The sequence below is a fragment of the Ovis aries genome, chromosome 20 (assembly GCF_016772045.2).
Source record: "Ovis aries strain OAR_USU_Benz2616 breed Rambouillet chromosome 20, ARS-UI_Ramb_v3.0, whole genome shotgun sequence".
NCBI classification, from domain to species: Eukaryota; Metazoa; Chordata; class Mammalia; order Artiodactyla; family Bovidae; genus Ovis; species Ovis aries.
In genome coordinates, this window is record NC_056073.1 from 39,177,541 (window position 1) to 39,205,273 (window position 27,733).

Genomic DNA, 27,733 nt, shown 5'->3' on the forward strand with positions numbered 1-27,733 from the left:
TGTTCCTATTATCTGTTAAAATGTTTACTGAGCACCTATTAAGTACTAGGTATAATCCTATGCATTTGGAATACATCAGTGAGAAAAGAAAGACCTTTCCTCCAGAGTTTATAAACAGAGAGCAAACAATACACATAATAAATACATCATACTATAAAAAAGGAGCAGCTCAGTAAAAAGGGATTGGGTGCTGGAGTTTTTAATTAATGCAAAAAGGCTTAAGTAGAAGTTTTGGCTGGCTGAAATATTTGACAGATTATTTGGTTAATTCTATTTGATCTAGCCCATCTGTCACATGCTAGCAGCTGATCAGAGGAGAGCATCCAGTAGAGCATCCAGGAGGGCAAAACAGGAACTAGAAGGGAATAAGCGTTGCTTTCCCCCCTAACTATCTAACTTGAATTCCGCCACTCACAGGCTGTATAGTTCACTTTCAATTCCAGGCACTCTTGACCTTGGCACATGGTAGAGGATAAGATGCTTGCTGCTGATTAGAATTACAGAATAAAATCCACCAGCTGCAGTCTCAAGTCCCCATTTGATCATCGTGCTGTCTTACCAATCTTAGTTTTTTATTTTAGGTTATCTTTTGTCAGCTCTGGGTCCTTCTGTTTTCCAGCCCACAAAGTTACTTTACGAAATATCATCTGTTCCTTGTTTTTTTTTTATGGTGACCCCAAAATAAAAATTTAAAATATGCATACACTGGCCAACATCATAAGAGAAGCTGGTAAGTTTCAGAGAGGTAAAATATATAAACATTTCCCACAGTCGGTTTTAAATGATTTCTCTGAATATCTAAGAGGTAACTTTCAAGCATCAGTATTGCAAAGTACAAAATACAATTCTGCAAAGGACAGGCCAAAAGATCAAACTCTTTCCTTCCTCCTGGTACACGGAATGTTCCTCCCAGAATAAACATAGAGACAGGCTGGAGCTGAGCCACTGGGTTTTGGTCCTCAACAGGAGGCCATGTTAGGGGCCCCACGAGTCTGTACAAGCCTTTCCAGAGGGAACCAGTACAAAATAGTAGCTACTGTGCTGTTGACTTGTTCAAAAGCCATTTCTCTTGTGGTTCATGGCAGCCATCAGTTTCATAAATTCTGGAATTAATTATTTAATATCAGTTTCCAGACTTTATGTTTGCAGGAGAGGACCACAAGCAAAAAACACATTACCCTCTAGTGGTAGAAGGTCCTGTTTGCTGGGGATCAACTCTCTGGCATAAGCGGCAGCATAGCAGAGGGCCTGCACAGCTGGGCACAGGTCAGTCCTGGATTCTGGTCTTGATTCCGCCCCTTATTAACCAAGAGAATAATATCCACCTCACAGAACAGGTGTCAAGCAACAGGTGCTCCACAGTCGCTAATACCCTTCCTCCCTACACTTCTGCAGGGTATAATTTGAGGTCAACTGCGGTCACTCAACGGAAAAGGAAATGGCAACCCACTCCAGTACTCTTGCCTGAAAAATCCCATGGGCGGAGGAGCCTGGTGGGCTGCAGTCCCTGCGGTTGCTAAGGGTTGGACGTGACTGAGCGACTTCACTTTCACTTTTCACTTTCATGCACTGGAGAAGGAAATGGCAATCCACTCCAGTGTTCTTGCCTGGAGAATCCCAGGGATGGGGGAGTCTGGTGGGCTGCAGTCTATAGGGTCACACAGAGTCGGACACGACTGAAGCGACTTAGCAGCAGCAGCAGCAGCAGTGGCCACTCAAAGTGCACACTTGAGTGACACACTATTCAGTGAGATGCCACAATGGGACTGATACAACGGTTTCCACCTCCATAGCTGCTAATTCTTCAGCTGGCCTTTGGACTACGGTCACAGTTATGGTCAGAGTCAGTAAGAGCAAACGTTTTTAGATCCCTAGCCTTTAATGATCCCATGTGATGGTATTAGGGACTCTTTTTAAGGAAGAGTCTTTTTTATTACTCCTACGGTCTTTTTATGATATCCTGGCCATGCTTAAAAATTATTTATCTAGGTATTTTTCGCTTGAAAAAATTTAAATGATCAACAGTCACAAATTTCCAGAGTTTTACTTCATACCATTTTGTAGGGTTTTTCTATCATGTTGGGCCTTAGAACCTATCTGGCCACAAACATGGGCTTCCCAGGTGGCGCTAGTGGTAAAGAACCAACCTGCCAATGCAGGAGACGGAAGATGGGGTTCAACTCTTGAGTAAGGAAGATCCCCTGGAGGAGGGCAAGGACACCCACTACAGTATTCTTGCCTAGAAAATTCCATGGACAGAGGAGCCTGGTGGGCTATGATCCATAGGGTTGCAAAGAGTTGGACACCACCGAAGGGACTTAGCATGCACACACACATAGGACATTGCTGGATATGAGGGATGTTTAGGTTTTTAAGCTTTCACAGCATGATGGCGCTGTGGATGGTGGGAACATGCATGTCCTCCTTCCATTCCTTCTTCCCTCGTTCCCCCTCATCCTCAGAAGTCCCTGCACTATGTGAGGGCCTGGCAGAGCCTGCATGGAGGTGTAGTTTCAAGGGGACTTCCATATAGAGTTCTATGAACCTCTGGTTTCTGATAATAAAGGAAAAGAGCATTTGAAACAGGGAAAAGAAAGTAAGGTTGAGAAGACCTGACTGCCATTAAGATTTTCCTTTCAAAATGCCTATACTTTTTTGGAAAACTGTGACCTTATTATAATTAATAACTCCTTAGTTATCATTTGACCCTTTTCCAGGGTCAGTGGAAATCAACCAAGAGCAAGAAAGCACTGAATACAAAAGAAAGAGTGGAGGGGAGAGAAGAGCTTGTCCTGCAGGAAAAGGACGCTGAGAAGGTGAGGTCCGAATCTGGGATCCCAGGGCTAACCCTAGACCTGATTTCACAGAACCAGCCTTGTGTCGGGTCAGAGTACCCTGGGCTACCAAGTCTGGTGGGACAAAGCTGGGTGGGAACCAGAGGCTTGTACTCTGGATTGGGAAGAGCCCAGCTGATCACTCCGGGTCTCTGGCAAGTTCTGAAACTGAACATCTGTGAGCTTTGATCTCTCCATCTGTAGATGGAGTATAACATTACTACCCTTGTGCTCTAGCATGACACTGTGAAAATTAATAGGTGATAAAAGAATTTTGAGATTAATTAAAAGGTCTCTTATAAATATTCACACAAAAGGCCATCAGTACTTATGCCATTTATGTCAGGATTGGGGGGGGGGTGGCTCAGAACTGGGAAATCTGTTTATTATTTCTATATGCCATTTTACTCATGTCAAATTATCTTCCCGACTTCACAAAATAAGTGCCATCCCTCCTCTATTGGCCGTCTCATTGTCAAAAACAGCATCTGTGCCTTGTATTTTGCATTCAGAGGCTTCTCTGGTGGCTTAGAGGTAAAGAATCTGTCTGCAGCACAGGAGATGCAGGAGACACAGCTTTGATCCCTGGACTGGAAGATCCCCTGGAGGAGGGCATGGAAACCCACTCCAGTATTCTTGCCTAGAGAATCCCATGGACAGAGAAGCCTGGTGGGCCACAGTCCACGGGGTGGCAAAGAACTGGACATGACTGAGCACAGCACACACATTTTAGATTCATTCAGAAGAATCTTCACAGTAGAATATCATAGAGAATGATCCTCAAAGGCAGTGAAAGAAAATCAACTTCGGTTAAGAACATTTTGGGTCCGAAGAAGCAATGGGATGTGGACCCTGAGAATAACACGCTCCATCCTTCATCTCTAACAGGGACAACTCCAGCTGTCCACAGGCAGCTGCTGAGTGGTCCCAACACCATACTGTCTGTGGGGTTTTCTTAGACAATTCTTCCCTGGGTTGGGAAGACCCGCTGGAGGACGGAATGGCAACCCACTCCAGTATTCTTGCCTGGAGAATCCCATGGGCAGAGGAGCCCAGTGGAGGACAGTCCATGGGGTCTCAAAGAGTCGGACACAACTGAGTGACTCACTTTCACTCAGACAGTTCCCCGGTGCTGTCACGCCACACCTCTTGGTCAGGTGCACATGCCTTGCTCGCACTGTGCCCAGTTCCACGTAAAGCTACCCCCACACTTGACTGACACTCACAACACATATGCTCAGTCCCATATGGCTCCAACTTGATTTTTCTATTTGTAAAACACCAGGGAACATGTTAGATGGAGATGAAAAGCAAGGTGTTTACAAACTGGTAAAGAAATACGATATTTATCCTGTCAGTTGAAATGAAGCCGGCAGATGTATTTTTGGTTAAAATTAAAATCGTGAGCCCTATCAGGTTACCCCTGGCGATGCTGCCAGATGCACAGCGTGTGTCTGACAAAGAGGCACCCCTTGGTCATTTGAGCCAGGCTGTGGGGTCCAACAATTCATGACAGGGGAGCTCGTTACAAGGGCTTGCCTAAGGGGAGGGGCGTCAAGTACTGAATACACAGAAGCAGACTCATGAAAAGAGGTACAGAAATGAATCTTTTCTACCTCTCCAGACCCACAGACATCCTCACTGTCAGGGGAGCATTCTGGAAGGAAAACAAATGGAATCAATCACCTTCAATTTTGGTCTGCAAAAATTGTTCTCAATTCAGACTAGCAAACAACATGCTTCCACGAACATAGGCATGGGAATGGTTCTGAGTTTCCCACTATGCTCTCTGGACTTGTCTTCCCACTGAACTTCCATAACTCCAAACAGAAGTGGCCTGCATGTGTCCAGAAGACATACAGGAAAGACGCAGCAGAGAACCTGTAGGGCTTTTTCTAGGGTATGCTCTTCTGGTTTTATTCAGGCTCCTCTCGTATATAGTTTATTAGGATAGTCCACTTTTCTTATAACTGAACGAGGAGCTGGTGGTTCCTGGTGTGAAAACAACAGTGCTGGCAATCCCAGAAGAAGATCTCGAATCTGTCTATAAGGCCAGCCTCTCTAAGGACTGCTCCCGCGATGGAGGCTGGCTATCTGAGAATGTGACTTTGAGGGGTCCTGAGGCTCCGTGCAGCTTTGAATGTCCATCCTTTCACACCTTCCCTTTATGGACTAGTATTTGGTTCTCTGGCCCAGGTGCCCAAGCCCATCTCATCCCATAGTAATAATGAATTCCAGTTAAACTGGATGCTTTGTCATCACCTTATCTGCACCCAATAGGGCGAGTCAACTGTTGGTTATGTCTCCCTGGAGTGTGGCCACGTGCATACCAACTAAGTCCTTTACATTGACATGTATACACGCGACATCTTAGGAAGCCAAAAGATTCTCACAGAACTGTCTGTAAGAACTGGAAAGAAAACAAAGGAGGGAAAAGAAGAATTAAATAAAAGAGCTGTATGCTGTGTACCCTGGGGTACACAGATTTGAGAAATATCTGTGGGGTAGTAACCCCCTTGCCAATAAAATGATCTGAAAAAGACAAACAACAGGATATAAAAATGGGGACTTTTCTGGTGGTCTAGTGGCTAGGAATCCGCCTTCCAATTCAGGGACGCAGGTTCACTCCCTGGTCAGGGAACGGTCAGGGAACTGGGATTCCCCAACTAAGCACATGTGCCACAACTAGAGAGCCTGCATGTAGCAACTACAGAGCCCATGAGCTTTGGAACCCATGAGCCACAACTAGAGAAAAGCCCCACACCACAATGAATAGCCACGTGCTGCAACAAAGACCCAATGCAGCTAAAAATAAAGAAATATATATTTTAAAAAATTAATTTTAAAAAGATACAACAAATATGTATGATAAATTTCATAAAGAATAAATAAGTCAAAATCCCCAGTTAACAGACTGAACTCTATGTAATAGTTTTGCAACTTCAAAGGGAATGAGCAAAAGCCCCATGGACCTGGGACTATTCATACAAACACATTTGAATGAGGGAAATGAAAGACTCCTTATATTTCCTGAAAGGGAATAAAAGTTTATTTAGTTAATAATAAAAATAAATAGGAGCAATTAAAATGCTTTTTTTCCCCTGAAATACATTAATGTTAAAGTGTTAAGAAGTAGACCACTTAAGCTTACCTTTTGGCCTAGCTTAAAATGTGAACAGACTAAACTTGCTTATTATTAAAACAAAAGAAGTTATTGACTGAGTTAAAAATAAAACTCAACAATCTGTTGTTTAAACAAAACACATTTAGCACCACGTCAATTATAATAGGTAGGATGGGAGAGGACTGTCTAAGATTTAACCCACTTAAAGACTAGAGCAGAGATACCTGGGCTTCTTCCTGTGTTAGATGCAATTTCACAGACTTGAATCCTACTTATCTTGCAAGACTTGGTTCGAGGGGCCCTTTCTTTGTGACTCTGTCTCCATCTTCTCCAACCTTCAGGCAGTGTTCAAGATTGCCACCTACGAGCGCCCATCAGCTCAACAGAGATTATGATGTACCCCCTTTAGATTGATCTTTTGCCTTCATAAGACCTCGAACTCTTGAAGAAAGCAGCTCTTGGTGTTTCTAAACACAGCTAATCAAATTATGAATATGATATATCTATTATAATGACAAAGGTACGGATTAGGAAGAGGACATTTCGGGTCCATCATTCTTTACCCAGAACTTGGTCCTCCAGTGTGATTGGGATATTGGATTTGTTGTGGGAGAGGAGTTTTGGGGCGAGGACCCACATGCAGAAACAGTGCAGTGCAAAGGGCCTTGAATGCCATCCTGCAGAGCCTATAGACTTGATTGCACAGGTCATGAGAAACAATGGCAAGATTCCAGACTAATTTTGTTTTCTATTTGTTCACTTTGCTTTGTAACAGTACCTATGATGAGAGAATGGGGAACAGGTTGGAGGAGAAGTTTTGAGGCAGAGAAATCAGTTTCAAGAGGCTAAACCAATAGTGTTTGTCAGTGAGTGGTGGCATTTTTTTTCTTCTTACATCTTTTTATTTTAGTTTTTTAAAAGGCATGCTTGCAATAGGTTTACTTGAAAAATTTAAAAAGCAGGTGACCTTTTTCTATCTTCCCCTTCTTTCTCTTTTCAACTCCTTTCCTTGTTCTCACTTTCCTTTATCCTTTCTTCCTTCTCCTCTCCTTTCTTCTCTCTCTTCTTTTTTCCTTCCTTCCCTCTTTCTCATACTTCTCCCCTCTCTTTTTTCCTGCACTAGGGCCCTGGGAATGGAGCAACAGTTTTAGATCCCGTAGATTCTTGTGGTCAGAGTGTTGTCAGGATGCAGAGATGGGTTAGACATGAGGGGGTGAAGGAAAAGAAGTCAGGTGATGGGGCGGAGTGTTTGGAGTTCCAACACCTGAGACAAAGATCCAGAAGGGGGAACACACTTTCTGTGTGTGGCTCCGAAAAAAGTGCATTTACAGCTCGCGCAGCATTAATCCAGACCCAGGATTAAGGAGTAAGGCCTGGAGTCTGGAGATGGACAGTTGGCACCACTAGTGTAGGCGTGCCAGATACTACCAGGGACATGGTTGAAATCGACCAGGGACAGACTATACTCAAGAAAATCCTACTTGGCTGACAAAGAATGAAATTTTGAAGGAATATATACATTTAAAGGGCAGAGGAAGGGAGAGAAGTCAGACAAAGAAATTAAATGAAACAGACAACTTAGAAAGAATAAAGCTCACTCCCAAAGGACGGAAAATCTTTGAGGAGAAGGACAGTCATTGGTAAACATTCTTTAAGGAAGGTGAATGGAATGAGGACAATTAGGAAGATATCACACCAACGAGAAAGGCTTTTCTGGTAAAATGATAAGGAGAGAGGACAGATGAAGGAGACGGAACAGCGACAGAGAAGTGACGGAGAGGAAGGACAGTCTTCCTGAGACATCAGCTAGCAAAGGGAGGAAAGAGATGGTGCAGGTGGTCAAGGAAGCCATTTTTATCTTTTAAAGAAGAGAGAAACGATTTGGTTTGCAGATTAAACAGGAGTCAGTAGGGAGAGAAAGAAGGGAATGATTGATTAGATAAGTTTCCCAAAGAAATTAGGAGGAGATCAAATAAATAAGAAAACTTATAATGCTATCAGATTAAAAAAAGTATTCTGAATAAAACTCCATGAAGGATCATTATAGGATTGCAAAAGACACAACCTATCTAAAATAGTAAATATTTGTGTCCCAAGCAACATAAAAAAATATATATATGATAACAGTGAAGAAGTTGCAAGAAGAAATAAAGCTAGTAATTGGATAACAAACTCTTCTCAAGACATGCCTGAATAAAGAACAGAGATAAAGCTGAACAAAGAGAAACAAAAATGAAAATTGCAATAGCCGGTGTATGAGACAACCTGAATGACAGAATTGAAAATATTTTCTTTTCAATAGAAATAGGTCTAGCACCAATATCTATCATATATGGGGGACAAAGTCACATTTAATAAACATATACCCAGAGCATTCATGTTGTTGTTTAGTTGTTAAGTTGTGTCCAATTCTTTTGAGACCCCATGGCCTGTAACCCACCAGGCTTTTAGGATTTCCCAGGCAAGAATACTGGAGTGGGTTGCCATTTCTTCCTCCGGGGAATCTTCACAACCCAGGGATAGAACCCATGTCTCCTAGATTGGCAGCTGGATTCTTTACCACTGATCCACTAGGGAAGCACAACAATACTCATAAATATTAGAAAAACAATATCAACTTAATTCTATTTCAGCAATATTATATGAGTAAAGTTTTTTTCTCATAAACAATAGCAATAAAAGAGGCAAGCCATGACCCAACCCCTGTGCGTTAAATTTCTTTTAGAATTTCACCTCTTGAAAAAATCCTTTCACCTCATCTCTTCAGTATTTCTCCCTAAGCTTAGCTGAGGACACTGGAGGGTGTTTGTTCTGCATAAAGACTGATTATTATTTGATGATCTTCTCTACTCATTCCACTTTATAAATACAAAAAAAATGTTTTATATGTACAGGCTTACATTTACTGGTTGAGGGGTATCTCCTCCCACCACCCTTCCTGACCTTCAATGTGGGATGGCTCCTCTAGGCCCTTCTGCGCCCACACAGCCACCACTCCTCATCCAAGGTAAGGAGCAGCGGCTGTGCTTTGCTGGAGCAGCCATGAAGAGATACCCCACGCCCAAGGTAAGAGAAACTCAAGTAAGATGGTAGGTGTTGCAAGAGGGCATCAGAGGGCAGACACACTGAAACCATACTCACAGAAATCTAGTCAATCTAATCATACTAGGACCATAGCCTTGTCTAACTCAATGAAACTAAGCCATGTCCATGGGGCAACCCAAGACCGGCGGGTCACGGTGGAGAGGTCTGACAGATTGTGGTCCACTGGAGAAGGGAATGGCAAACCACTTCAGTATTCTTGCCTTGAGAACCCCATGAACAGTAGGAAAAGGCAAAATAATAGGATACTGAAAGAGGTACTCCCCAGGTCAGTAGGTGCCCAATATGCTACTGGAGGTCAGTGGAGAAATAACTCCAGAAAGAATGAAGAGATGGAGCCAAAGAAAAAACAGTACCCAGCTGTGGATGTGACTGGTGATAGAAGCAAGGTCCAATGCTGTAAAGAGCAATATTGCATAGAACCTGGAATGTCAGGTCCATGAATCAAGGCAAATTGGAAGTGGTCAAACAGGAGATGGCAAGAGTGAACGTCGACATTCTAGGAATCAGTGAACTAAAATGGACTGGAATGGGTGAATTTAACTCACATGACCATTATATCTACTACTGCGGGCAAGAATCCCTCAGAAGAAATGGAGTAGCCATCATGGTCAACAGAAGAGTCCAAAATGCAGTACTTGGATGCAATCCCAAAAACGATAGAATGATCTCTGTTCGTTTCCAAGGCAAACCATTCAATATCACAGTGATCCAAGTCTATGCCCCAACCAGTAACGCTGAAGAAGCTGAAGTTGAATGGCTCTATGAAGACCTACAAGACCTTCTAGAACTAACACCCAAAAAAGATGTCCTTTTCATTATAGGGGACTGGAATGCAAAAGTAGGAAGTCAAGAAACACCTGGAGTAACAGGCAACTTTGGACTTGGAATATGGAATGAAGCAGGGCAAAGACTAATAGAGTTTTGCCAAGAAAATGCACTGGTCATAGCAAACACCCTCTTCCAACAACACAAGAGAAGACTCTACACATGGACATTACCAGATGGTCAACACCGAAATCAGACTGATTATATTCTCTGCAGCCAAAGATGGAGACGCTCTATACAGTCAACAAAAACAAGACCAGGAGCTGACTGTGGCTCAGATCACGAACTCCTTATTACCAAATTCAGACTGAAATTGAAGAAAACAGGGAAAACTGCTAGACCATTCAGGTATGACCTCAATCAAATCCTTTATGATTATACAGTGGAAGTGAGAAATAGATTTAAGGGCCTAGATCTGATAGACTGAGTGCCTGATGAACTATGGAATGAGGTTCATGACATTGTACAGGAGACAGGGATCAAGACCATCCCCATGGAAAAGAAATGCAAAAAAGCAAAATGGCTGTCTGGAGAAGCCTTACAAACAGCTGTGAAAAGAAGAGACGCGAAAAGCCAAGGAGACAAGGAAAGATATAAACATCTGAATGCAGAGTTCCAAAGAATAGCAAGAAGAGATAAGAAAGCCTTCTTCAGCGATCAATGCAAAGAAATAGAGGAAAAGAACAGAATGGGAAAGACTAGAGATCTCTTCAAGAAAATTAGAGATATCAAGGGAAAATTTCATGCAAAGATGGGCTCGATAAAGGACAGAAATGGTATGGACCTAACGGAAGCAGAAGATATTAAGCAGAAATGGCAAGAATACACAGAAGGACTGTACAAAAAGGATCTACATGATGTGGATAATCACGATGGTGTGATCACTCATCTAGAGCCAGACATCTTGGAAAGTGAAGTCAAGTGGGCCTTAGAAAGCATCACTACGAACAAAGCTAGTGGAGGTGATAGAATTCCAGTAGAGTGGTCTCAAATCCTGAAAGATGATGCTGTGAAAGTGCTGAACTCAATATGCCAGCAAATTTGGAAAACTCAGCAGTGGCCACAGGACTGGAAAAGGTCAGTTTTCATTTCAATCCCAAAGAAAGGCAATGCCAAAGAATGCTCAAACTACTGCACAATTGCACTCATCTTACATGCTAGTAAAGTAATGCTCAAAGTTCTCCAAGCCAGGCTTCAGCAATATGTGAACTGTGAACTTCCTGATGTTCAAGCTGGTTTTAGAAAAGGCAGAGGAACCAGAGAGCCAATTGCCAACATCAGCTGGATCATCGAAAAAGCAAGAGAGTTCCAGAGAAACATCTATTTCTGCTTTATTGACTATGCCAAAGCCTTTGACTGTGTGGATCACAATAAACTGTGGAAAATCCTGAAAGAGATGGGAATACCAGACCACCTGACCTGTCTCTTGAGAAATCTGTATGCAGGCCAGGAAGCAACAGTTAGAACTGGACATGGAACAACAGACTGGTCCCAAATAGGAAAAGGAGTATGTCAAGGCTGTATATTGTCACCCTGCTTATTTAACTTATATGCAGAGTACATCATGAGAAACGCTGGGCTGGAAGAAACACAAGCTGGAATCAAGATTGCCAGGCGAAATATCAATAACCTCAGATATGCAGATGATACCACCCTTATGGCAGAAAGTGAAGAGGAACTAAAAAGCCTCTTGATGAAAGTGAAAGTGGAGAGTGAAAAAGTTGGCTTAAAGCTCAACATTCAGAAAACTAAGATCATGGCATCCGGTCCCATCACTGCATGGGAAATAGATGGGAAACAGTGGAAACAGTGTCACACTTTATTTTGGGGGGCTCCAAAATCACTGCAGATGGTGACTGTAGCCATGAAATTAAAAGACACTTACTCCTTGGAAGAAAAGTTATGACCAACCTAGATAGCATATTCAAAATCAGAGACATTACTTTGCCAACAAAGGTCCGTCTAGTCAAGGCTCTGGTTTTTCCAGTAGTCATGTATGGATGTGAGAGTTGGACTGTGAAGAAGGCTGAGCACTGAAGAATTGATGCTTTTGATCTGTGGTGTTGGAGAAGACTCTTGAGAGTCCCTCTGACTGCAAGGAGATCCAACCAGTCCATTCTGAAGGAGATCAACCCTGGGATTTCTTTGAAAGGAATGATGCTAAAGCTGAAACCCCAGTACTTTGGCCACCTCATGCGAAGAGTTGACTCATTGGAGAATACTCTGATGCTGGGAGGGATTGGGGGCAGGAGGAGAAGGGGACGACAGAGGATGAGATGCCTGGATGGCATCACTGACTCGATTTTCGCGACTCTGACTGAACTCCGGGAGTTGGTGATGGACAGGGAGGCCTGGAGTGCTGCAATTCATGGGGTCACAAAGAGTCAGATATGACTGAGCGACTGAACTGAACTGAACTTTTATTGGAGAATAGAATAAAAAATTAAGATATGGATCATAAGAATCTATGATCAACCAAATGTAACTCAGAAATAGAATGCCCAATTAAATAGTATCATATATAATTATTGGATACAGTATATGTCCCTTAAAATTACACTATTAAAATTTGCTTGATATGAGAAAATGTGAATATTTAATTATGTTCTATGGGAAAAGCAGAAAAAATACTTTGACATAGAACCGAGAAGGGTGTGAAATACTGTAAGTCATTTGAGCATAGTATTTATTACCTTTAGAATTTCTTAAATTCACTTTTTAAAAAAACAAAACCAAAAAAAAATCAGGGACAAAATGGAATGATGTTCATCCTCTTTGAGGTCAAGAAAATGAGAAGGTCATGGAAATTTCAGCAAATGTATTCTTTTAAATGAGCTAAATCTATCTTGAAGTCCCATTATTAGTGAAATAAATGTTCCACATAGGAAAAAAACAAACAAGATTAAAACCACCTAAAACCTTTCAGAGCAAAAAAAAAAAAAAAAAAAAAGATCACGGGTGAAATGTGTGGTGACAGTCACACATTGGGAGATCTTATAAGCCAATTATCTTGATGTTCAGGTAGGAAGAACATAATTTAATTAGCATTTTAAAGAAAATTAAAAGGAACCAAAAAGCCAAACAAAAGACAGACTGAGGTGATAAATTCAGAGTTAGAATTAGAAAAACCTGGCATTCAATTTTTTTTTTCTTTATTGAGGGATACTAGACAAGTAATCTCTCTGTGTTTTATTCCTTATCTATATGGAAATAATAATATTTATTTTTATAGGCCAGGAGATGATTATGCTAAGGTCTTCCTATGGTCTTGTTGAGTATGAATCTCCTTTTTGCCAGAGAATATCTACCCAATAACTACAGAGAGAACACTCTCCTCTTCCAGTCGCACTGAGATTATCTCACTGTAAAAAGCAATTGGGGTTGACTTTCCATGTACTGTTTGTTTCCACAAAGATAAGAGAAGGTTCCCAGGCATTCATTTAATAAGTGATCTGGGGAGAAGGTCTTAATCATCTTGAATGTCCTGTTGGCTTTAGATGGTTAACTCACTCAGCCTCTTACTGAGCACCTACTACGGCCACTGGACACAGGGCTGGGTGTTCATCACTCGGCAGTACTGAATAATCACATTCTATTGTATCGATCCCTCCCTGGTACTGACTGGCAGTCACTGAAGGCATTACTCACAACCTAAGTCAACAATCAAACTGTTGTGGTGCCAGGGGCAACCTAAGAGCATGATGAGTCAATCGATCTAGGGAAAACAACAAAGTTTAGGGGAACCTGACTGGAAATAAAGATATTAATAACAAATCAAAGGAAATAAAGGTGGTTTCACGACATGTTGTAACACGACAGACAGCCCTGTATTTCACAGTTTCACTCCTTTATTGCTACCTTCTTATTAACTAACACCTACTTTCTAACACTTTCAGGGCCTTGGGGCTACAAATGATGGACAAAAACACAAAGAAGAAAATAAGCGCAGAGTGGTTCAGGGAAGTCATGTGCTAAAAAGTCCCCAGGTGCACAGCCACGTGCCTGGCTGACAACCTCCTCTCTCCCTCCTGACTGACATAAAAAAGGAGATATGCTGATCCTTCTCAGTTCTCTTTCTTCCCATTGCTCTTCTGTGACCCAAGAGAGTACTCCAATCCATACCAAGTACATCTCCAGATATCAACAAAGGAAAGTTGATTGGAATGATCAGAAACAAAAGTCCTGTCTCAGACACAGATCACTGAATGCTGTGACTCTTTGGTTCCTTGGGCTTCCCTGGTGGCTCAGCGGTAACAAATCTGCCTGCCAATGGAGGAGACGCGGGTTCAATCCCTGATCCAGGAAGATGCCCTGGGAAAGGAAATGGCAACTCACTCCAATACTCTTGCCTGGAAAATCCCATGGACAGAGGAGCCTGGTGGGCTACAGTCCTTGGGGTTACAGTCTGACACGACTTAGCAACTAGACAACAACATTAAAAAAAAAAGATGGCTCAGTCTCAGGTACAGTATTAGAGAATATAGAATGATTCTGAATGTCTCTGTCCCAGACCAGAGAAATCCTGACAAAAGAGAAAAAGGAAAGGCAAGAGTTCTCATTTTCCCACAAAACGTATTTTAACGATAATGAATTATCCAGTATGTCTCTATAAAAAGGTCCTTCAAATTCTAAAAATGTCAAGTAAATTTTTATTGATGACTATTTACTATAGCCAATTTCAGTTTCAGATAGGTAAGCTATGATATCAGTTCAGTTCAGTTGCTCAGTCGTGTCCAACTCTTTGCGACTCCATGAACTGCAGCTTGCCAGGCCTCCCTGTCCATCACCAACTCCCAGAGTTCACTCAAACTCACATCCATCGAGTCGGTGATGCCATCCAGCCATCTCATCCTCTGTCGTCCCCTTCTCCTCCTGCCCCCAATCCTTCCCAGCATCAGAGTCTTTTCCAATGAGTCAACTCTTCGCATGAGGTGGCCAAAGTATTGGAGTTTCAGCTTTAGCATCATTCCTTCCAAAGAACACCCAGGACTGATCTCATTTAGGATGGACTGGTTGGATCTCCTTGCAGTCCAAGGGACTCTCAAGAGTCTTTTCCAACACCACAGTTCAAAAGCATCAGTTCTTCGGCACTCAGCTTTCTTCACAGCCCAACTCTCACATCCATACCTGACTACTGGAAAAACCATAGCCTTGACTAAAGGGACCTTTGTTGGCAAAGTAATGTTTCTGCTTTTCAATATGCTATCTAGGTTGGTCATAACTTTTCTTCCAAGGAGTAAGCGTCTTTTAATTTCATGGCTGCAATCACCATCTGCAGTGATTTTGGAGCCCAGAAAAATAGTCTGACACTGTTTCCCCATCTATTTCCCATGCAGTGATGGGACCAGATGCCATGATCTTCGTTTTCTGAATGTTGAGCTTTAAGCCAACTTTTTCACTCTCCTCTTTCACTTTCATCAAGAGGCTTTTTAGTTCCTCTTCACTTTCTGCCATAAGGGTGGTGTCATCTGCATATCTGAGGTTATTGATATTTCTCCTGGCAATCTTGATTCCAGCTTGTACTTCTTCCAGCCCAGTGTTTCCCATGATGTACTCTGCATATAAGTTAAATAAGCAGGGTGACAATATACAGCCTTGACGTACTCCTTTTCCTATTTGGGACCAGTCTGTTGTTCCATGTCCAGTTCTAACTGTTGCTTCGTGACCTGCATTTAGGTTTCTCCAGAGGCAGGTTAGGTGGTCTGGTATTCCTATCTCTTTCAGAATATTAACCGAGTGGCATATGAAGTTAAAATTCATTTGTAGTTGTTGCTCAGCTGCTCAGTTGTGTCTAACCCTTTTGCAACCCATGGACTGTAGTCTGCCAGGCTCCTCTATCCATGGGATTTCCAGCAAGAATATTAGAGTGGGTTGCCGTTTCCTTCTCCAGGGGATCTTCCTGACTCGGGAAGGATCAAACCCATATCTCCTGCATCTCCTGCATTGCAGGTGTATTCTTTACCACCGAGCCATCATGGAAGCTCTAAAATCCATTAGGGACTCAAAGTTAACAATATATTTATAACCTCTTTATAGGACTTGGAGCTACGGTCCCCCGTTTTAAATAATGATAATGTGTTAGCTGTACCTTGGTTTTTATTATGTGTATTTCGCCCTCTCTGTGCTTCATTTGCTGTCAGGTTGGTAATGTGAAGTTTCAAATTATATCCTTGTTCCTGTTCCAACTTATGAGTTTCCAAAAGGAACACTAAACACATTGAACCGTAAGCTATCCAGCCAAAGGAAATGATGGGACTCCTGCTGTTTGAACCAACTGAAATCCAATTTGGGTGAGGCGCTACCCATTATCCTATGTAGAGAATCCAGATGGACGAAGATGGGCTCAAGCCTGAAGTTCTTCTGCACTGCAGTCACTTCGGTTCTAACTGTGAAATTACCAGTTTTAGAGGACTGATGCTGGACACTCACAACAATGTCATCGCCTCAAGAAAGTACCACTCTTCACAATTTACATGAAAACTCTATATAGGGAAATCTAATTGGAATATTTTCAACAGCATTTAAATACCAGGCCAGCTGGATCTCCACAGCCCGTGTGAATTGAATCAGCACACTTCTCAGAACCTATATTCTATCATCACTGAATGCTTGAGCTACATCTGTCACCCAAATCTGGCCGAGCTCATTTCTTGTCATTTGCTCTGAACATCCAGAAACGAAACATTCAGTGGTAGCCTCAGAGGCACTCGTTTTGTGACAGCGTGCAGCAGTGAAACGGCATCCTTGAAATGAAATGCCTTCCTAACCCCAGGCCCCCTGTTCTTCCCCTAACTTTCCCTTTTCCAAATTCCCCTGAAGAACACTTTTTCAAGGCGAATCTGATGTGGCTGATCCACAGCTTACATTTTAGCAGTTATACCTTCAACTGATATCTCAATTCATACTATATAAATCTCCCAATATCAAGTTTTCTTTCGTTTTTTAAGATAACAGTACCACTAAATAAAAACGTCATTTCACCCTGTTCTTCCATTCCCTTCCTCTACTACTGGAATCTATTAACCTAGCTTTTATTCCTCAAACCAACCCAAAGTGTCAGAAGCCGGAGCTGGTCTTTTTTTAATCAAACTTGACATCAAACAAAATATAGTTAAGACTACAACGAGTCATAAAAGCAAAGACACACCAACTTTCAAGCTCCCTGAAGCTCTTAGAATCTTGTTGAGGGGATGGAAAACATGCACAAAAAGTTAACGGTGGGATGTTCCTAAAATGTCATGTAAACGAGTTACTTCTGTGTTGACAGAAACTACTGTAAAGGTGCTGGGAAGTTCAAAGCTATAAAGAGACCATCAGAAGGCATGTTGAATATGTTCCTTATTAGAGGAGAGTAGGTAGGAAAGTTCAAATAGTGGTCATGGTGGTAAAGAGCACAGTAATTACAAAGATAAGGGCAAAGTACAGAAATATATGAATCATGATAAATAACATCACTCAGACCTTATTTTCCCAAAGTATTTTCTCCCACAAATGAGCTAATGATAGATGCAGAAATGCCAAATGCTGTGACTGCTATATAGCAGGGGATTTGGTAAATGTTTGGCTAAAAAAAAAAAAAAAGACCCAAGAAATAAATTAATAGAGTGGAGGAAATTAAAGAGGGCTGGGATATGTAAGGTAAACAGGGTTTAACAAAGATCTGAAGTAACTACTTAACAGGCAAATTTACCTAATAAGCGATTCCAGATATAGAAACACTAATCCTGGCAGCAGTTAATCTACCAAAAACCTGACAAGAACATTCTTTTTTCCTGTTCAGTTTATGAAAAGAGGTAATCGTCCAGGAAGGAGTACATTCTCTAGGTGTTTGCTGCCAGTTGGGGGGAAGCAAAGTGGGAAACAGAAGGGGGAAAGCATGTGTGTGCTTTCTTCTCTCCATTAGTTTGGGAAAGGCATCCTCACTAAAAACACTGTCATCAGTAAGATGCTCTCTTGTTCAACTTAGGAGAGGGGCTGGAAGACATTAAGTGGTGAATATGGGTCTTTATTATTCTGGCAATGTTGGCCTGTTCCTGTTCAAAATTTATGTTTTCAAATCTCTGGAAGGCACAGTGCATTTCAATTAGTGAGACTATACAGTAGTTTGTCTTCTCCTAAAAATAATTATGTAAAACTTATTCTGAGGTATTTGTAATTTTAGTACTTAGGGAAGTGTCTGCATTTTCAATTAAGAGCTAAGTGTACAGATTAAAAGTGCTGCAGAGTGTAGCTTAAATCCAGCCCTCACTGGCTGGTGCACATAAACACTAATATCAAATGATGGTTTTGTCATGTGACCCAACTCGCAGCACATACAAATATAGAACATGACCATAAAAAGTAACGGACCATGCCCTCTGCTAAGTAATTTATGACAGCGGATCCAGACTGGAATGCCAGCTGGAATTACCTTCTCCCTGTCTGCTATTTTCGCATATACAGCTTTGTACAGATGATAGAAGCTACGTCTTGCAGAGAAGACTCATGTTAAGGCTGCTGAAATGACGAACAAGTAGCAAACCCAAAGGCTAAAACATGTTTGGCTTTTAAAAAGATTTGTTGAACGATGTTAATAACCTCTTTTAAAATTAATTTTTGAATCAAGTTGTAAGAGAAAAACTTGTAACCCTACCAATTTTGAAATATCAGATTTATGGTGTCTAGCAAACAGATAGGAAGCTTCACAGTGGAGAATGAAAAATAGTTGATAATCATGTTATGAAAAATGCAATGTGATCCCAAAACTTGACTCAAAGGGAGAATGAAAAATTCCCTAGCCATATACGTAGCCCTAACCTCTTTGCAGAATTTGCCATTGAGGCAGTCTGGAACTGTAACAAATTTAGTATGAAATAGTGGATAAAACAAAGGATATTATCCTTCTTTATTAACCTTTACCCCCTTGGATAATCCCCCAAATCCCATGTGTGTGATAACCACCTCACTTCCTTTGGGCAATCATTCATTATCTAATTCATGTCTTACACAAAGAGAAATGAGCTAATGTGCCTTATCAGATTAAAAAAAAAAATAGTCACCATGAGTGATGTCCAACAGGACAGGATCTTAGCAAATCCCTTTTGCCTCCATAGTCCTGGGTTTCTAAATACCTATAAAGCTACTAACCCACTGTCACAGCTCACAGGCTCATTCACAGCTTTATGTTGCTAAAGCAAACAGTCTGGGCAGAAGAATGACAGCATTACCCTCCTTTCTGATTATCCTCCTCTCTGCATCCTGATAAACTAATGATTCGCTTTCCTGTTGGGATTCAGCCCCGACTGGGTAGCTTCAAGCTGTCAACTCAAGCAGACCCTGATGATATCACACAAACCTCTTCCTCTCCTTCCTTCCCGGGTGCTTCATTCTTCATGAACCAGCATCAACATCCAGCCTACACATGAAGCCCGGGTGTAATTACCAAGGCAATTTTCTGGCCCTGGAAAGGCTCATGTGAAAAGCAAAGGCTTCTTTTTGCCTCACTTCTCCAAATACAACACAAAATGCTATTCAGAAAGCTGCTGGTTACAAAAAATTCAATCCTGTCTCTGTTTGTAACCTGTTTTTACCTGCTCATCATAGATTGTACTTGGGCAGACATTTCAGTTGGGTTTAAGCCTATCTCTTCAGAAATTAAAAGAATGCATTGCCTTTGAGTGCTTTTGAGTTGATAGCTAAGAGAACCACCCACTTAGTAATATCAATGAGTCCAAACTCATGCCTATTTATGAAGTGAGACAGTTAACTTGGAAAAGGCCATAAAGTGAGTCACTGATTAGGTTCTAAGATGCTAGTCCTTTTTGAAACTCTGAAAACTGGGAAATACTACTGTCAAATGTAAACATAACTGACCAAGACACAAAAGATGAAAACTTGTTACCTTTTACTTCTCTTGCAGTTTTATTTTTCTGTTTTCCAGATAAGTGTAGACTTACATATTTAAAAAACCATTAAAAAGACTTGTTCAACGCATATAAATAACAGCAGTTACTCAACAGAATATTTTCTTGATACCTTTACATGAAGACAGAAAGCTTTAAGGCAATATTTTAAAGTAGGCATTTCACTTTGTATTAGGGCCAGAATTGCTCTATTGCATTATGTTACCTGTCATATGCCCCCTAACAACAGAACTTGGCAGTACTCATTGTGGCCAAATCTTTCAAGATTCAGCAATCGTGACTGAGCTACGCTGTGACATTTTCTGGGCAGGGACTTAAGGAACACTTGGGAGTCTGTCTTTGTTCATTCGTTTGCTTTTTCTTTACAATATCCAGACCTGCCACTAGCTCCACCTAATTTACTCAAAGCATGTTCTGAGATCAAAGTCACATGACTACTTTGCTTGCCATTTCAAAATATTGGACAATAATTTGACACCTTGTTAAACAATACAGAGGCCAAAAAAAAAAAAAAAAAAAGGCGGGGGCGGGGGATGAACTCACTCTAATTAAAAGAAACGTTGAGATCTCTATATACATGTATCTGTATCTCTAGACCTCTCTATACTCAAGTACAGTGAAAACAAATTCAGTGGTTAGATTTGAAAGTTTTCTTGTCTTTCTCTGGATGCCTCCTAGGGGATTAGCCCAGAAAAACCCACTTGAGAGTTTAGAAAGATATTTCCACTGAGACAGACCTCATTTTAGTCAAGCCAACTTAACCACTCTGGCAGACTGGCTAAATACTCACCAAATCCATGAATTCCTCCTTCCCGGCATACAGGCTGATTAAATTTCCCAGCCACCCTTGCAACTACAAGCGTCCGAGAGACTGAACGAAGGCAGGGGCGACATATACCACTTTCAGGTCTGACCCCAGAAACCTGCCGGGGAATGACCCTGCACTGTCCTTCCCGAGTCGGTCGCCAAGGGCCTGGAGTCAGGAAGGGGCTAAAGATGGAAGATGCCTGGTCCCTGAAGGACCATATGAAAGACTGTTAATCAAAAACACCACAGCAGACCTCAGGTAAGCAAGAAAAATGAGAATTAGGGACTTCTGCTTAAAGCAGTTGGACTAACCTGACTAAGGTCTGCCTAGTCAAGGCTGTGGCTTTTCCTGTGGTCATGGATGGATGTGAGAGTTGGACTGTGAAGAAGGCTGAGCACTGAAGAATTGATGCATTTGAACTGTGGTGTTGAAGAAGACTCTTGAGAGCCCCTTGGATGGCAAGGAGATCCAACCAGTCCATTCTGAAGGAGATCAGCCCTGGGATTTCTTTGGAAGGAATGATGCTAAAGCTGAAACTCCAGTACTTTGGCCATCTCATGCGAAGAGGTGACTCATTGGAAAAGACTCTGATGCTGGGAGGAATTGGGGGCAGGAGGAGAAGGGGACGACCGAGGATGAGATGGCTGGATGGCATCACCAGCTCGATGGACGTGAGTCTGTGTGAACTCCGGGAGTTGGTGATGGACAGGGAGGCCTGGCGTGCTGCGATTCATGAGGTCGCAAAGAGTCGGACACAATTGAGTGACTGAACTGAACTGAACTGACTGAACTAGTACAAAGTCTCCTATTCAATCACTTGACCCTTGCATATTTTTTCTCATTCAATCCTCATAATAACTCTATGAGATAAGAACTATTATCCCTATTAAAAATAAGGAAACATGGGCTAAGAGAATTTAACTGCTTTCTTAAGTGGGTAACTTGACAAGTTGGTTTAGTGAGAGTGGCTCAGTTCAGTGGGAGTTTCTTGTGGACTTTATTAGATTAATTTGCCAGTAGCCATCCAGAAAAAAAAAAGAAAAAGATGATCCTTTTTGTTTTTCTTGCATTTGGATTCACAAAGCTAAGGAGTAGAAGATCTGGGGTTCAAATCCAGGTAGGCCCAAGTCCAAAGATTCTACCCTTGACCACCCTCACAAATTAATATATATATTTTTAAAATCTCAAACCTATGGGCATAAACCCATAAATAATCGGAATCTCTCAGTGTACCTAAGTAATTAGCTTAAGTACTAAGGTTAACTACTAGGATTTCTTGGTTGGTTTAAGATTAATAAATTATCAACAAATTGGATTACTTCCCCACAGCTTAGAAAATCCTTACTGAGTGCTCTGGCAGAACACTGTGCTGGGCCATGCATATCACTAGCTGGAGGAACGGACAGGAGGGGTCTCTCACCCTCCTTTCTCTTCTAATTTCTCAGACTCTTTAAATAATGAAAGGACAAAAAATTAGTTTTAGATTCCTGCTCAGTGCACAGGAAGGCACTATCTCCTTTTTCTTTTTTTTTAATAATTATTTACTTATTTGGCTGCCTCAAGTCTTAGTTGCAGTACACTGGACCTTTGTTGCACCATGTAGAATCTTTCATTGAGGGGCACAGATTTTCTAGCTGTGGTGAGTGTGGGCTCCTGAGCACATGGGCTCAGTAATTGCACAGCATGTGGGACTTTAGTTCCCTAATCAGAGATCTGTGGCCCCTGCTTAGCAAGGTGAACTGTTAACCACGAGGCCACCAAGGAAGTCCCAATGTTTCCTTTTATTTATTTATTTTAAAAAACTAATTCATTTATTTTTTAAACTATTTTATTTATTTTAATTTGGAGGCTAATTACATTACAATATTGTGGTGGTTTTTGCCATACACTGACATGAATCAGCCACAGGTGTACATGTGTCCTCCATCCCATACCCCACCTCCCACCTCCTTCCCCATCCCATCCCTCTGGGTTGTCCCAGTGCACCAGGTTTGGGTGCCTTGTTTCATGCACAGAAATTGAACTGATCAATGTATACTACCATTTCACATATGGTAGTATACATGTTTCAATGCTATTTTCTCAAATCATCCCACCCTCACCTTCTCCCACAGAGTCCAAAAGTCTGTTCTTTATATGTGTGTCTCTTGCTGTCTTGCATATAGAGTCATTGTTACCATCTTTCTAAATTCCACATATACACATTAATATACTGTATTGGTGCTTTTCTTTCTGACTTACTTCACTGTGTATAATAGGCTCCAGTTTCATCCACCTCATTAGAACTGATTGAAATGTGTTCTTTTTGACAGCTGAGTAATATTCCACTGTGTATTTGTACCACAACTTTCTTATCCATTCATCTGCCAATGGAAATCTAGGTTGCTTCCATGTCCTGGCTATTGTAAACAGTGCTGTGACCAATATTTCTTTTTAAAATGCAAGTCAAATAAAGACAGAAAAAGAGAGGGCAGGTGGAAGAAACTCTTTCTTACTTATGGAGGATTAAAAAACTCAGATTTCCTAGTCTTTTTAATAGAATAAAATCAACAGGCCAGTCAATGGCCATAAATCATCTTCCATTTAGCTGGAAACCTAGGGTTAATTTCTTCCACTATGTACCGGTACACATTAATTTCATGCAAACACACACACAGCTTCATTGTCAGGTCCTCAGCAGCATAAGATGTGTTGAAGAAAATATGGAAGTGTCTGTAGGTGGAAAGGCACTTCCTGCTGGAGTTACAGCACAACAGATGTGGTCCTTTACCACAAAGGTGCTGCCCATCTGTCCAAAACTAAGGTGGAAGGGCCCAGGTAGCAGACCTCCCAAAAACCCCTGTGACAAGCCTGTCTTCTGAGTGGTGCCCATTCCAGGACTTTAGAGGCACTGGACTAGCAGAACTTACATTTTCAGCTGTGGCCGAAGTTTTGGGGTCACTCACAGTAGAGATGAGAGATCAAATTGCCAACATTCATTGGATCACAGAGAAAACAAGGGAATTCCAGAAAAACATCTACTTCTGCTTCATTGACTCCACTAAAGCCTTGGAGTGTGTGGATCACAACAAACTGGAAAATTCTTAAAGAGATGGGAATACCAGACCACCTTACCTGACTCCTGAGAAACACATACGTGGGTCAAGAAGCAACAGTTAGAAGTGAACATGGAACAATGGACTGGTTCAAATGGGAAAGGAGTATGATGAGACTGTATATTGTTTCTTTCCTGCTTATTTAACTTAGAAAGTTAAGAGGAACTAAACAGCCTCTTAATAGGGGTGAAAGAGGAAAGTAAAAAAAGCTGGCTTGAAACTCAACATTAAGAAAAAAAGATCATGTCATCCAGTCCCATCACTTCATGGCAAATAGAAGGGGGAAAAGTGGAAGCAATGACAGATTTTATTTTCTTGGGCTCCAAAATCACTGCAGATGGTGACTGCAGCCAACAAATTAGAAGACACTTGCTTCTTGGAAGAAAAACTATGACAAACCTAGACAGCATATTCAAAAGCAGAGACATCACTTTGCTGACCAAAGATCCATATAATCAAAGCTATGGTTTTTCCAGTAGTCATGTACAGATGTAAGAGTTGGACCATAACGAAGGCTGAGCTGAAGAATTGATGCTTTCGAACTGTGGGGCTGTTGAGAGACCCTTGGCCTGCAAGATTAAACCAATCAATCCTAAAGGAAATCAACCCTGAACATTCATTGGAAGGACTGATACTGAAGCTACGATACATTGGCCACCTGATGCAAAGGGCCAACTCATTAGAAAAGACCCTGATGCTGGGAAAGATTAATGGTAGGAGGAGAAGGGGGTGACAGGGTGAGATGGTTGGATGCCATCATCAACTCAACGGAAATGAATTTGAGCAAACTCCAGCAGAGAGTGAAGGACAGGAAAGCATGGCACGCCACAGTCGATGGAACCACAAAGAGTAAGACATGACTGAGCGAATGAACAATGACAAAAGGTAGAGATGATTAAAGATCACCTTCCACACCTCTCCCAGGTGATGGGAGATGTCTCCATGCCAAAAGCACTTGTTTCACCTCTCCCTACTAACTATAAACATCTTCTACAGTTTTATTTCACCGCATAACTCTTGTAAATGTCTATGCATCACAGCTCTTTTTATGTGTAGTATCCATGAAGAGAGCTTTGGATGGTGAGTAAAGTAATGGGCCCAGGTCTAGATTCCATGGCCAGGGCATTAAAATTTATCACTGAACTTCATTTTTCATGCTCGCAAATTAGAAATATCCTATCTTCCCTGGACCCAGTGAAGAGCTGAATGCACCAAAATTCTACACATATAGAAAAGGGGTTTCTTGGCCATTTTTTACGTGAGACTCCATCAATTGGGAAAAGATGGGCTTGATAAATTGTCACTAGAGTCCTTTTTTTTCCCCATGTTCTAGTAACATGTAATTCAAAAAAGCAGGCATCTGAGCCATGGGCCATAGTTTGGCAGCACCTGGTCTGTAATACCCAAAAAGGCTTCCTATATATGCCTTTTCCTAAGTGCACAGTTCAGCAGTGTTCAGTATATGCACACTGTCATGAAACAGATCCCCAGAACTTTCTCATCTTGCAGAAGGGAAACCCATCTATCCATTCAACAACAATCTGTTTCTCCCCACAGCTCCTGGTAATCACCATTCTACTTTCTGTCTCTGAGAATATGACTAACTAAGATCCCTCATATAAGTGCGATTGTACAGTATTTGCTCTTCTGTGTCACTAGAATTCTTAGCGACACTACTGTAAGGATTAGAACAATCTTTTGCCCAAAGATCATTTTTAAAAATTACAACAAGGGGAGAAAAGCATGAGATGTTCTGCACATGTTTCACAAGTTGTTCTATATCAGGATCACTGTAATATGCCTGTAAGACAAGAGGGGTGCTTACAAGGTGCAAGATGGGATGACTCATAAGTACATCATGAAATCAATTCAGTGGGTGACAATCTTTGAAAAAGAAGAAAAGAACAGAGCAATGGAATGGACTATGTGAAATACATCATAACGAAATGCACATTACAACTGTTGTTTTGTGCAACTGGATAGTGAAATAAAATACACTTTTTCCTATAGATCAATGTTGAAAAATTTGAAATCCTTTGTAATAGAGACTATAAGAACCATGTGTCTTAGTCCAAAATGAGACAGGGAATTTGGAGCTGGATGTCATCACTATCAATCAGGGCTGCAAATCACTAAGATTTTACGAATGTTTGTTAATGCAGCATAACAGCCTGCTTTGATATAGACACGACAGGAATAAAGAACACGAGCTTGGTATTTGTCTATGAAAGGATTTTGTGCTGGTGGGCATTTCAGGTGGAGATGCCTGAGTCTTGCTACTCAAAATGTAGCAACAGACCAGCAGGATCAGCATCACCGAGAGCTTGTTAGAACTATAGACTCCTGGGCTCTATTCTAGACCTATGACCCAGACTCCGCACTTTAACAAATCACTGAATCCAGACTGACTCAGATGAAGATTAGAGTTTGAGAAGCAGCAATCTAGCAGTTTTTGATAACAAAGAAGCACAAAGTATGAACTAAAAATTAGTAGTAAATACTCCCTAAATTACAAATTGGTTGTGAGACTAGTAAAAACGAATAGACTACAGGCCACATAGGTAAACTGACCCTTTAAATAGGTGATGTCGAATGTCACAGCATAAATTTGATCATAGTAAGACTGTAAAGGCTGAAGAAATGTTTTGTACTATGATCTGGATTAGAGACAGAACTTTCAGTCCTACGCATCTCATTTTCAGGATGTGTCTCACAGTAACTGGTTCTGTTGCTTGTCTATTTTCTATCTTACACTGCCCATTCCCCGGGCACCCTCGGTTCTCAGGATACACTCTTACCTCTTGGGGTTGCTGGTACTGAGAGGCCATCAGAAGGAAAGCTCGCTGGGCCTGGAAAGCACTATGCACCATTTCTGCCTGGCAACAAAAACAAAAAGGGAACAGTTTAATTGTGTGAGTGCCTGCACAGAGACTTACCATATGATCCAGCAATCCCATCTCTAGGTATATATCCAAGAAAAATGAAAATGCCTGTCCACACAAAAAACTTGTAAATAAATGCTCACAGCATCATTATTCATAATAGCCAGAGAGCAGAAAGAACCAGAATGTCCATCAACTGATGAATGGATAAACAAAATGTGATATATCCATAACAATGGAATATTACGCTGCAATAGAAAGAAATGAAGTGCTGATCCATGCTACAACATGGGGGGAACCTTGAAAACATTATGCTGAGCAAATGAAGCCAGTCACAAAAGACCACATTTGTATGATTCCGTTTATATGAAATGTCCAGAATAAGCACAACTACAGAGAGAAAGTAGATTACTGGTTGCCAGGGGCTGGCGGCAGGGAGGAATGGGCAGTGACTGCTAATGAGTATGGAGCTTCTTTCGGGGGTAATGAAAATGTTCCAGAATTAGACAGTGGTGATGGCTTCACAAGAGGGTGAATATACTGAGGATCACCAAATCATATACTTTAAAAGAGTGAATGTTATGATATGTGAAATATATCTTAACGAAGCTATTAAAAATTTTTTTGAGCCCCAAAGTGTAACTATTTTCCAAAGGGTGTTTCTTTCATAGCCCAATTTGTTCTACACTTGATAATGGAAAGAAAATTGTCCCTTAAGCCATCCCCATAAAGATACGGTCACCTGGGACTTTCCTGATGGCCCAGTGGCTAAGACTCTGCTCTCAATGCAGAAGATTCAGGTTTGATCTCTGGTTGGGGAACTAGATCCCACATCTAGTTCCCACGCTGCAACTAAAGATTTGCATGTCGCAACTAAGACCTGGTACAGCCAAATAAATAAACAAAAATAAGTATTTAAGATATGCTCACCGAGCAATAGTAGTTGCTACAACTGTTCAGTTAGATGGCTCTAGAGGAGACTTCAGATCTACCTGGACTCAACACCCTAAAAGGAGTTGAGCAGGTGGGAAAGTCTTCAAATATATGGTACCATATTCTCTTATTCTTGCCATCTACTCACTCCTAACTAGTTGATTAATTCTTTAATTTTTTTAAATTCAAAAAGTTGCAGAAGAGTATCAAGAAGAAAATAATTTC

General features: G+C 41.4%; 1 protein-coding gene across 1 annotated transcript in view; it reads right to left on the reverse strand.

The window, feature by feature from the left end:
* The window catches only part of CAP2 (cyclase associated actin cytoskeleton regulatory protein 2), a 147,337-nt gene that overhangs the window by 60,633 nt on the left and 58,971 nt on the right, over positions 1-27,733 (reverse strand). The window contains exon 4 of the mRNA XM_012101253.4: positions 26,492-26,569. Within this exon, the coding sequence (XP_011956643.3) occupies positions 26,492-26,569 (78 nt within the window). The remainder of the gene's footprint in view (positions 1-26,491; positions 26,570-27,733) is intronic.